We start from the raw sequence: 13,039 nt of genomic DNA on the forward strand, positions 1-13,039 counted from the left end.
CATCTGAACTTGGAGGTGATGAACCTGGCATGGGACCCATGACCTTGCAGGGTGTGGTTGTGAGCCCCTCCTGGGAGAAGAGGACTCTGTGACAACGCCCTGAGGGGCATCTACCATGCTGTGCACTGGACAACTTTGCACTCCTGCCCTTCCCGGGACTTGAGGCCCCCAACCCCATGTGGTCCCCCAGCAGGGGCATGGTGAGGAAGCCTGGGCACTGGAGAGCAAGGACTTGAACCTGGCCAAGGCACATGAGACCCAGCCCTGAGCCTATAAACTCATGGTGTTCAGAAAGGCCTTTGAGGAGAAGCAGCCTATTTACCACCAGACAATTCACAAGGGAGAAGAACCCCAAACGTGTCGGGAGTGTAAGGGGTCCTCAGAATTACACACCAGAGGAAAGACTTCAAGTTCACTAACACACCCCGGCAGCCAGCTGAGGAGTGCACAGGGGTGAGGAAGTCTGGCTGAGAGGCCAACACAGAGCTGCCTGATCTTATGGCTTTTCAGGATGAGCTTGAGGTTTGAATTTTTATGTGAAATCTCCTAATTGTATAAATGTTGGCATTGTTATTTTATAGCTTTACTGGGGTATCATTAACATCAAATAAACTGCACATGGATAAATAGCCTACGTTTTGACATACATATACATCCACGAAGCCAACACCACAATTAAGATACTGAACAATTTCTCATCCCCAGAGATTCCTCGGGCCCTTTTTAGTGCCATCCTCATGCTCTGCTTGCCTCTACCCAGTCCCTAGGCAACTACTGATCTATTTTCTGTCACTGTAGATTGTTTGTGTTTTCTAGAATTTCACATAACTGGAATCACGCAGCATCTCCTTTTTTTGTTTTTGTCTCACTAGCATAATTATTTTGCGGACCATCCGGGTTGTGTCAACAGTGACTTCCTTTTTATCACTGAGCAGTAAACCACTGTATGGCTCTTCCAGTTTGTCTACACACTCACCTGTTGTTGGACATGTGGGTTATTTCCAGTGTGCAGTTACAAACAAAGCTGCTATGAACATTCATGTACCAAAAACAAGTTTAATTTTAGTCACTGTCTTTCCTTTCTGGTGAAAAGTACAAAGATCCTAGAATGCTTTAACTTTATGTTTGATGCTTACATGCAATATTGTCCAGAAACTTTATTTATCTTTACATATATTTCCATTCATCAAATATTATCATACTGATTGTTACATTTTGTTTAGGTTTCTCTACATTGTTTCCAATCATTCCTTCTCGCATTTCAGGCTTTCCTTCTGGGATCATTTTCTTTCTTTCTGAAATAATTTAACTTAAAAATATTTGAAAGGTTTAGATGGAAGTTAATTCCCTGAGTTTCTGTTTACCTGAAAATATCTTTTTGGTTGTTGATCTTGTCTTTTAAAAGTTTTTCTTAAATACAATCTTAGTTTAGCATTTATTTTCTTTCAATATTTTGAAGACACTGTTCCTGTGTCGTCTGCCTTCTGACGTTGCTGTTGGTTTAACAACTATTGATTGTTTCTCCTGTGTAGTAACCAGTCTTCTTCATTCTCTGATGCTTTTAGAATCTTCCTGTTCTGCAATTTCAGTGATCAATTTAGGTGGGGCTTTCATTTTATTCCTACTCCTTGGGATTCTTTTTTTTTTTTTTTTTGTGGTATGCGGGCCTCTCACTGTCGTGGCCTCTCCTGTTGCGGAGCACAGGCTCTGGACGCGCAGGCTCAGCAGCCATGGCTCACGGGCCCAGCCGCTCCGCAGCATGTGGGATCCTCCTGGACCGGGGTACGAACCCGTGTCCCCTGCATCAGCAGGCGGACTCTCAACCACTGCGCCACCAGGGAAGCCCTCCTTGGGATTCTTGAGTCTTAAAAATTGTGGAAAGCTCTGCTTCATTATCTTTTAAAATATTACCTTTCCACTATTCTCTCTATTATTTTCTTCTGGAAATCTAATTTTACCCACCATATTGTTTAACTTCTCTTTTATATTTTAAATCTGTTATATTTTCTGCCTGCATTTTGAGTAATTTTATCAGGGCAAATTTCAGATCTAAGTTAGAATTGCTGTTTCACCTACTTACCTGCTCTTTAGCCCATCTAGTCAATTTCGTGTCAATTATAGTTTTTAATTCTAGAATTTCTCGTGTTATTGTGTGCATGTATGTACACGTGGGCGTGCATGTTTGTGTGTGTGTATTTAATCTTTTAATCTGACTGGATATTTCTGATAGTCTTTTGTTTTTTAATCATATGTGCGCTTTCATTTTTTAAACACATTAAGCATACTTATAGTCTTTCCCAGGCAACTTTAATCTCTGTGTTCTTTCCAGGTTTGAACTCTGCTCGCTCTCATTCACGATGGCATGCTTCCATCTGTGATTTTCTGATTGTTAGGTCATGCTCTGTGAAACTTTGTCTGAGGGAATTATTTTAGGACTCATTTGAGAGCACAGGTCTCCTTGGGAGGATGTGGGTTAGTCTCAGCCCAGTTCCTGGCACTGCCAACTCATGGCCACCCTAAACAACATTCTAGACTCAGGACCTTATATAAGTGCACACAGAAAGAGTAAAATTGAGCCCCAAACTCAGGTAAATATGGGTCTGTGCTTACAAATTCTTAGGAGTAACATTTCTACCTAGAGTGAAAACAAAATAGGCAACTATCCCCAGCACCTTCCTCTCTCCACTTGATCCCAGGAGGAAATCATGTTTTCCAGGAGGTTCTTCATGTAGAATTCTATGGTTTCACTTTCCAACTTGACGAGGCCCTAAACTCACCAGCAGTCTCCAGCGTTTGCCTGGTCTGAGGCTGTAGCCCCCCGTGGTGAGTGGCTTTAGCTTACACAGTTTCCTTTCTGGAGTCTAGCCTTCTCTTACTTTTGGGCATATGACCTTTTCCTTACTATGTTGTCAGCTCAGCTGTTCTTTAAAAATATGTGTTTGGAATTCAATTCACTACTTTTATATAGTGTGCACTGCAAGGATTTTTTAGGGTGTCGGTTCACCATGCCGTCCGAAATAAAGCTTCAGTATAAACTGATTTAGACGAAGCTCTGTATACCGATAAATAGGCGAGGTGAATATTCAACAAGCAAAGGTCGTGATTCTCAGCCCTAGCAACACAGTAGCCCTGTGACCAATTTGAAGCTAAATCCTTAAAGATGCAAGACTGTCTATCCTGCTATGCTGAATCCTCCCAATTAATATGAAGGTACACAGAGGCAGTCAGACTGTCAATGACTGAAGTAGATTTTCAAAGGAGCTCACATTGCTGTAAAGATGATATGGAGATCATAATGTGACATGCACCAGAGGATTTAAATTATTATTAAATGTAATTATATCTACATGGCATGTATACTATCATATATGCATACTACATCCACATATATACACGCAAATACAATTATACTTAAGAAATCTGTCCTACAAAGTATGTATACTTTAATTTCATCCCAATAGCAAACTTGTAAGACTGTATTGTGCCTCGATATCGGCGAGTGACGCACAACTCATTATTTTTCTTCAGGATTTGCATTAATAAAGAGCTGTTCAGTGTCCCTAGTCCCATTTGATGGAGAGTGATCATCACTGCTGCTCACTGCTGTCTCTGTAGCCTTGCAATCATCCAGCAGATTGGAGAGAGAAGACACATCTAATGATCCTAGCTCAAACACTCTACCTGTTGCTGTTGACAGACTTTGTTCCTTAGAGAAGATATTAACTGTCAGCTGGCTGTGACAGTTTGTGAACTAACTTGACATTTGTGTTGGCGCCGTAAGAGTATTTACAGCTCAGAAAATATATATAATCAGATTATGATGGACCCAAGGATTTGCAAAGTAAAAAGTATAATACACAAGTTATAAACATGACCATAATGATAAAATTATTTAAAAAATACTTCAGTGCTTAGGCTCTCGTTCCAGAAATACCTTCTCTATATGAAACACATGGTGTATGTTTGCAAAGACAAAATGGATTGCAGAGAACAGAGGATGGGGATTCCATTTACAGCTGGTCATTCATTCTAAATTTTCTAACAGCCCACTATGTCAGAAAATTGCTAAGAAAGGTAGAAAGAGCAATTTTGAATGATATGGAACGTAAATGTAAAATATCACAGCATTAGGAAAAAGATGAACATTATAGCTTTGTTATTTTCTTTTGTCAGACTCTGAACAGGATCTTCTTTATATTCCATGAACATCACCTTGTGAGGAATTTAAATTGTCATGTTTCAACATAATCACCCAAAGTGGTTAAGTCTCTAGGAAAGTGACACTGGAAGGCAATGATACAGGCAGAATTTTTCGTGAATATTATGAATACTTTTGAATCTTATAACACTTTTTGTAAATATGTAAGTGGATGGGAAGAATCAATTAGTGTTTTGTCTCTAATCTCATTTCCTAGTAAACACTGGAGATGCCATAATGAAAGAACAGATTTGACCAGTACTTACTGCTCTAGTCCCAGGACAGTTTGGAGACTGGCATTCACCACTCATCTGGTTTGGGATTAAGACATCTTCCCAGCGAGAAGGACCCTTTGAGAAAAAAACAGCATATACTTGGTGCACAAATTGTAATTCAAATGTATTCCCTAATACATTTTCTAAAATCTATTTATGCTATAAAACGATAATGAAAGTAATATGTAATGCAAAGATTTTCAAAGTAAGATACATAGACCCTGGGGGTTCTCAGGACCCTTTTGGGGGATCTGGTAAGTCAAAACCATTTTCATCGATGTATTAAGATGATATTTGGCATATTGCTCCAAACATGTATCACATGTACATGTAGTAGTTTCCCCACTGCAGTTATATTTAATTGTTTAAAAATTTAAATAATTTTCTTAAGTTCATTGCAATTTCAGTTGATAACTTTTAAATGAAAACACATATGCAAGTCTCACTCAAAAGGACTATCTGGGGGCAGCAGTGCAGCACGGGGAGGCACACCTGGAGGACCGCTGGGCGCAGTCGGCAGGCTGAGCAGAGGCACCTATATCTCCTCTCCCTCCTGAGGCCCTGTGAGAATTACAGTTAATAACTAGCAACATGTAAAGCCATAATACTAAGAAAAACAGAAGGCAGAAACTTGGTTGAGAAGAGAGTTCCACACTTTTCTGGAAATCTGCAGTAGGCTGCAGCAGAGGACGGGGACTCTGTGCCGCGCAGGCCCACAAGGAGCCCAAAGGCTCGAGAAAAAGGAGGCGGGAGAGAAAGCAGAGTGAGACCTGGAGCAGCAAACAGGGAGGAAGTTACAATTTAATAAGCAGAAGATCCTAAAAATCTTCTAGATAGAAAGGTCAGATCCCCAGCTTAGAAACATAGAATGCAATGAAACTTTCTGTGCATATCACAGATATGAATTTTTCATGCGTTAATTTTTCAGGGCCCAAAAAGCAACAAAAACACTTATGTAACAATTCCTATAATTGTCACATAAGTACTACTTTATCTGACAAACCCTTGTGTTGTACAAGGAAATTACAGAAAATTCATTCACAATTTTCTTCTTGATCTCAGACCATAACAAAACATACAGGTAATAAAACTGAATAGAACTCCATTGGATATGAGAATTCAACATAATAAAATATATGTGCTCGTTTATCCATACTACTCAAACTATTAGTATTGAATGCTATTGCTATAACCATCCTGAAAATAGAAACAAATTTCCCAGTTAATTTCTGCCATTAGAAAGCAGTTTTAACTTTGCTCCTTTCTAGTTTTAGAAAATATAAAATGTTAATTGGTTATTCATTGCATACATTGTTTTAACAGTTGCATGGGTAAGGCATTTATAATTAACGGGCTTTATATAGGAGTAAGAAAGGTGTCAAGACCACAAGATTAACAAGGACTGCAAATCACATGGCAGCCCAAGGGAGCTATGGATTAGAATGCATCAAGGGGAGAATACAAAAAAAAATGTATTTTATCTCTCAAAGGTATAGAATTGGAGAAAGACATCAGAAAAAAAAAATGTCAGAACAGTGTGAAATACGTCTTAATAAAGAATTGTGTGGCTGCTTTTTAGAAAACTTTCTCCTTCTTGTCCAGTAGTAGTTACAACCAAGAAAAATACATAAATTATTTGAGCATCTATATCAGGAGTCAGCAAACAATGGCCTTGTTGGCCAAATCCAGCCTAGGGTTTGCCTTTGTACGGCCACAACCTAAGAATGGTTTACATTTTTAAATGGTTGAAAAGCATAAAAAGAAGAGCCTTTTGTGGCACACGAAAAGTAAATGATATTCACATTTCCATGTCCACAATGAAATTTATTGGACACGGCCATGGTTGTTCATTTATGTATTGTCTATGCTGCTTCTGCACAGCAAGGGCAAAATTGAGCTGTGGCTCAATAATTCTAAAATATTTACTATCCGGCCCTTTATGGAAAAAGCTTGCCAATCCTTGACAGTGAATAAAATGTTCCAGGTTCATATTGAACATACTCAAAAATATTGTAGCAGCATTTTGGCTACCATATAATCTTATTCATTTGTACAAGCAGCTGCATTCTGGGTCTCAAGTGAGAAATTACTTCAATTAAAACCTTAGTACTGTTGACCTGTGAAATCTGAGAAGGCATTGATAGAATCCAGTGATTCAAGTAGCTTGAATCAGTAAGAGAGTGGAAAATTACAATATTTGGGGATTTGTCTTGATTAATGCTACCACCAGCTGAAAATCGTGAAGCAGAATATTATTTAAATACATTTATATGATGCATGTAAATCAGAAGTTCAGAAAAATGACTCAGTGGCATAATAAACAGTGATAAAACTCTATAAAATATGAGTCTTAAAATAATATTTATTCTTAAGAATTCCAGAACAAACCCACAAGTCATTTTGGCTGTGTCTTGTCACGTCCAATCAAGTGGAAAATTGAAGTACTTAACTAATTCTTATCCGAATATCACTCTGACAAGCTTCAGACAGGCAGTTTAAGCAAAGGTGTGGTTTTTTCCTGAATTATCTAAATCAGTTCTATAATCTGTTCTTCATAGGTGGGCATATACACTGCTCCCTAAACAAATTATGCGTTATGTTTTACAAAATGTTTCTGCAAAGTATTGGCACTTACAGGTTTTGAAAAGGGTAATTTTAATAGTATTTTTTCTACACTTTTACCAATTATCTCAGGTTATCATCAACTGTGTTGCATTTAAAATAGCCTCTTGGGGCTTTCCTGGTGGCACAGTGGTTGAGAGTCCGCCTGCCGATGCAGAGGACACGGGTTCGTGCCCCGGTCCGAGAGGATCCCATGTGCTGCAGAGCGGCTGGGCCCATGGGCCATGGCTGCTGGGCCTGCGCGTCCGGAGCCTGTGCTCTGCAGCGGGAGAGGCCACAGCAGTGAGAGGTCCGCGTACCGCAAAAAAAAAAAAGCCTCTTGAATGATTCCACAAACATCTAAGTTGAATAATTAAATTTAAGGGACTAAAATTATTTTGAAAATTATACTACTGACATAATACAAGGACAGCAAAACTGTCTTTAAGACAACTATACTCAGAGGCTTCCATCCACCCTCCTAACTTTTCCTCTCCGCCTGCAATAAAATGATACAGAGAAGGAGAGTCAAAGTTCACCAACCTGTTGAATCCCAATTCCACCAATTATTAGCTATATGCTCTTGAGCAAGTTTCACGTTGCCTTTCTAAACTTAGCATTCCTCATTTGAAAAGTTAGGGATTAAATAGCTCCTTCACAGGGATTTCATGAAGATTAAGTGAAATAACACCTGTAAGACTGCACAGTGCCTGGCACATGTTGACTTATTTAAAAATGCAACTGTTGAAAGCAGGATTTCTTATTTCTCAAAATAGAACTCCCCAAGTACGATTATGTTTAATTTTGTAGATAGATAAGCAATAAGATGCCAGTTTCAAGGGACCAGACTTAACCCAGTGGGTTTTTCATTTCTTCCTTTTTCTCAGTTTCCACATTACCCAACCATTCCCCAGGGGTCATTCACTTTCCAGAGCATGCTGCTATAACTCTCTCAAAGCATGACTGATATTTCCATCAGTCATATAGTAACCTTGTTCTGCATCTCCCTCCATTTGATTTTAAGATCTGTGCTTCTAATAAAGCTAAGCATGGTGCTATGATTATAGCAGAGGCTCAATAATGCAATCATTTAATAGTAAGCAGGGAAAATAATAGGGAAAAGTCCTTTGAATCAATACATATCTACCAACCAAACAATACATATCTACTAAACAGCTCTTAAACTCTGTATTCTTAGAGTTTACAAAAGAGAGAAGAATCCTTTTTCTTATAGGTTTTATGGACTAGCCACAAAGACTGAGGCTGTAAATTAACTGAGCACACCCATTCAAATGAATAAAATTAAAAAGGAATATTCATACCAAATATCGGTCAGATATAAAACAAATGAATACACATATACTGCTGGTGCAAATATAAAATGACACAGTCAGTCTGGAAATCTATTAGGCATTTAAAAAAAATTAAACATACAACTAACACATCGCTTGGCCATTCCACTCCTAGATAATTGACTAAGATAAATGAAAACGAGTCCACAAAAAGAATTGTATACAAATGCTCACAACAGTTTTATTCATAATAGCCACCAACTGGAGACCACCCAAAATATGAATGGATAAACAAAATGTGGTATATCCATCCAATGGAATACTACTCAATAATCAACAGCATTACGTTACTTATAAATGCAACACCGTGGATGATTCTCAAAATTATGTGAGGGAAGGAAGCCAAATATGAAATAGAATATATGCATGATTCTGATTATATAAAATGCAAACAGATCTATAGTGGCAAAAACAGATCACTGGTAGCTTTCGGGTGGGGGCAGAGGGTGGAATGGGCTACATAAGAGCATGAAGAATCTTTTGGGGGTGTTATGGGCTGAGTTGTGTCCTCTAAAACTGCTATGTTAAAGTCTTAACCCTCTTCAGAATATGACTGTTTTGGAGATAGGGTTTTTGAAGAGGTAATTAAGTTAAAATGAGGTCATTATGGTGGACCCTAATTCAATGTGACTGGTGTCCTTAAAACAGATGTCCTTAACAGATGGGATTGGGACATAGACATGCACAGAGAAAAGATCACGTGAAGGCACTGAAGAAGACAACCATCTACAAGCCAAGGTCTCAATAGACACCAACCTTGCTGACAATTTAGTCTCAGATTTCTAGCCTCCAGAATTGTGAGTGAATAAAATTCTGTGGCTTAAACAACCCAGTTGGTGGTACTTTATTATGGCACCTCTAGCAAACTAATATAGGGGTTATGGAAGTGTTCTCTATCTTGATTGTGATGGTGGTTTTGTGGGATTATATACTTGTCAGAACTCTTCAAATTGTACCCTTTAAATGGAGGCAGTCTATTTTACACAAACTATTTCTCAGTAAAGTGTATTCGGAAAAAACAAACTGAGAAGTTGCCAAGGAAATTCTTTGAGGGAAGGAGAATTTATATCAAATGGTGCTTGAACAACTGAATTTCGATATCTAAATCCCTTCCTCACTCCATACAGTTTCTAGAAGAAAACAAATGAGAACATCTTTACAGCCTTGAAACAGACAGAATTTTTTTTATAAGGACACACAAAGCTCTAACCATAAATGAAGAAATTTATAAATTGAATTTCAATGAAAATTTTAAAAAACTTCCACTCATCAAAAGACACTATTCAACATGAATATGCAAGCCACAGACTGGAGAAAATATTTATAATATGTATATTTGTGAAATAATTCATCTTTAGACCATATAAAGAACTATATATAGCACCATACAGACAAGCACTTATTCAAAATAAGCAAAAGACTTTATAAAAGGAGACATAAACATGGCCAATAATCATATAAAAAGATAGTTAATATCATTAATAATCAGGAAAATGCAAATTAAAATAACAAAATACAATTTTACTTGGTTTCGCATCTTAGCCAGTATGATGGCTAAAATTTTAAAAAAGGCTCATAATACTAAACTTCGGCAAAACAACTAATCTATGCTGATAGAAATCAGAAGCTGGTTGTCTTGACTGGAGGTATGGACGGGAAGGAGGCATGAGGACATTTTTTGGAAATGTTCTGTATTTTGATTGGGGTAGTAGTTACATGGGTGTGCATAACTGTCAAAGCTCATAGAACTGAACCCTTAAATCCTGTGCACTTTATTGAGTGTAAATTGTTCCATAATTTAAAACAGGGAACTGAATCTTATTCCACTCCTTATTCAACAATTACTTACTGAGGCCCTGTCTCTCAGTAGTTCTGCAACTTTGGAAGTTCTCTTAACCACTCAGGGAACAGCTAGCCCAGGACAAATGGAGTAATACCACAACGGGTATTGCAAGGATTAAATATAAAAGTTAGGCCAATGCCAGGCACACAGTAGGTTCTCAACAAATGTTAACCATTTCTATATTTACCATTCAGCACTCAGACGTGATAAAGTGGGGGGGACAATTAGGGACCACAGCCAATATGGTTTAAAAAACAATCCATGTAATGAAACAATTAAAAAAAATTTTTTTTAAAAGCATCTTTACCTCTTCAGTAATTTCGCCTTATAGCCTTCGGACACAATAGTCTATAACTTTTATTATAGGATAATCCAAGCCATTGTCAATCAAAACAAAAGAATAACCAGTTCTGTGGCTTTGAACTGGTTACTAACATTCACCATCGAGTTACAGAATTCTTAAAGTGAAGAACCACGTCCTACTTCTATCTATGTGCTTTGATGTGGGTAGCAAAATGCTGTATGTAAACATGGTGAATACTCAGAAATACATTAACTGAATCAGGCTTTACCTTTCTCATCTGTAAAGCTATAAAACTGAAAGATCTGTGGTTTTCAAAGTTGTGTTTTCTTTTAAAGCAGAACTTTCCTCCAATGAATTGTGTATAGAATCCAAAGTATAAAAGAAATAAAGCAGGCTTATTCTGCTTGGAGAAGAAGGATGGGTCCTCAAAGCTCTTGTCACTGCTTTTTGCTGCCTGCTGGAGGCCTCCTACCGTTCCTTGCCACGTGGGCTTCCTAAACGTGGTTGCTTACTTCACAAGCCAGCAGAATATCTGCTTAGGTCCCTAAGACGCAGTCTTCTAAGATGTAATAAAGGGGAGTCTTATATAACATGATCAGGGAAGTGGTAGATATCTCATCACTTTTGCCATATTCTCTTCATTAGAAGGAAATCACCAGAACCACCTACATTCAAGAGGAAGGGATTTCACAAAAGCATGGACACCAGGAGGTGGGCGATCACTGGGGGTCACCTTCATGTCTGTCCCTGACACACTTTTTTTTTTTTTTTTTTTTTTTTTTGCGGTACACGGCCCTCTCACTGCCGTGGCCTCTCCCGTTGCGGAGCACAGGCTCCGGACGCGCAGGCTCAGCGGCCATGGCTCATGGGCCCAGCCGCTCCGCGGCATGTGGGATCTTCCCAGACCGGGGCACGAACCCGTGTCCCCTGCATCGGCAGGCGGACTCTCAACCACTGTGCCACCAGGGAAGCCCAATTAACCCTTCTTTTGAAACTATTTCATATAGGACAGAAAGAAGCAGAAGAGGGAAGAAATGATTAGGTGAATTCCAGTTAACCAGCAGGAAAATAATGATCACAATAAAAGTAACAGCACTGCCATCTTCTTGCATTAGTAAAGAACTGGGTTATTTACGTAGCACTTTCACATGCACAAACCAACCTTGATTCCCAGTGAAAATCTGTTAATGCTCTCTATACTCTATAGAGCTTTGAAACCTAAGGTGATTATCTGTTCACGTGTTGGGGTGACCACAGAACTGTTTCCTAAGGATCCTGGCCCCCTACACTAGTACTTAACTCTCCTATTTAGCATGCCTTAAGAGTACTGCATTTTTGTGAACGAGTATCCATTTTTTACAAAATTTGTTAATCACAAAAATATGGATCTTTCCTTATTTTGTAACATGAAATATCTGAAGTCGTTGCTCCTGTTGGAAAATCTTGCCCCCATTCTAATAAAAGCTTGATCACTAGGCTGGGTAGGGCTTGGTGAGCCAGTTCCATTCTGCTCCATACGTGGTCATTTGGATGGCTCAACTAGGGACCGAAGCGTTCACCTCCACAATGGCTCAGTTGCATGGCTGACAAGCGGTGCTGGGCTCCTGCCCTCGGTTCTTCTCAATCAGTCTTTCCAGGGGTTGTTTGCACCTGTAGGTGTTTCCCAAGAGCAGTAGCAATGTCATCTCGACCATATTCTTTCGGTCAAGGACTCACAGAGCCCTCTTCACTGGAAGACACTATTGTGCAACGCTTTGTCAAATGTTAGTTTGGCATTTCACTGAATGAGATTCTAATCTGCAGTTTCTTATCACTACCAATAAAGAACTGTCCCGTGCTGTTTCACTTGGTCTTCTTTCACTTTACCTTCAGCTTTTTGCCCTGGTTTCTGACTATATAGGCCTACTTAGATTTCCTTTCCTTTTTTTAATTTTTTGCCATGCCGCGCAGCATGAGGGATCTTAGTTCCCCAACCAGGGATCGAACCCGTGCCCCCTGCAGTGGAAGTGCGTAGTCTTAACCACCGGACCACTGGGGAAGTCCCTAGATTTCCTTGCATTTTTATTCAAAATACCTAGTGATATATTTTCTAATAAAAGTCTTTAAATATTATGAAGCAGTAATGTGTCACATTGGATATGGTTTATGGAGACAAAAATAACAAACTAGCACTAATTTGGCATGTTCTCTTATAGTCCATTAGGCCCCCTCTTGTGTTTTCATCTGGGCATAAGCAGAAGCAGAAAGTGTCTGCACCCACACGTAAACTTATCAATGGCTTCCAATTATTTAATATAATTTCTCTGATCTCAGAAAAGCACTATTCATCTACTCAAGAATTTGAAACCACTACCATGTGCCATCCTCTATGCCTTGAAACACATTCATTTGATGCAAATTTTAAGTCACTGAGGTCATTAATTCACTCAACAAATTACGCATGCAGTATGTGACAGGTATTTTCCT

The 13,039-nt window shown here is 38.9% G+C and overlaps 1 protein-coding gene across 13 annotated transcripts in view; it reads right to left on the reverse strand.

The window, feature by feature from the left end:
* The window catches only part of AGPAT4 (1-acylglycerol-3-phosphate O-acyltransferase 4), a 1,412,586-nt gene that overhangs the window by 759,684 nt on the left and 639,863 nt on the right, over positions 1-13,039 (reverse strand). For all 13 annotated transcript variants that reach the window (XR_013830736.1, XR_013830737.1, XM_079939090.1 and 10 more), the window contains one exon: positions 4,465-4,548. Coding sequence is in view for 11 of the 13 variants with exons in the window: in XM_079939090.1 (XP_079795216.1) it covers positions 4,465-4,548 (84 nt within the window). In the remaining 2 variants the exon portion in view is untranslated. The remainder of the gene's footprint in view (positions 1-4,464; positions 4,549-13,039) is intronic.

Source organism: Stenella coeruleoalba (genome assembly GCF_951394435.1).
Source record: "Stenella coeruleoalba genome assembly, chromosome: 12".
Classification (NCBI taxonomy): Eukaryota; Metazoa; Chordata; class Mammalia; order Artiodactyla; family Delphinidae; genus Stenella; species Stenella coeruleoalba.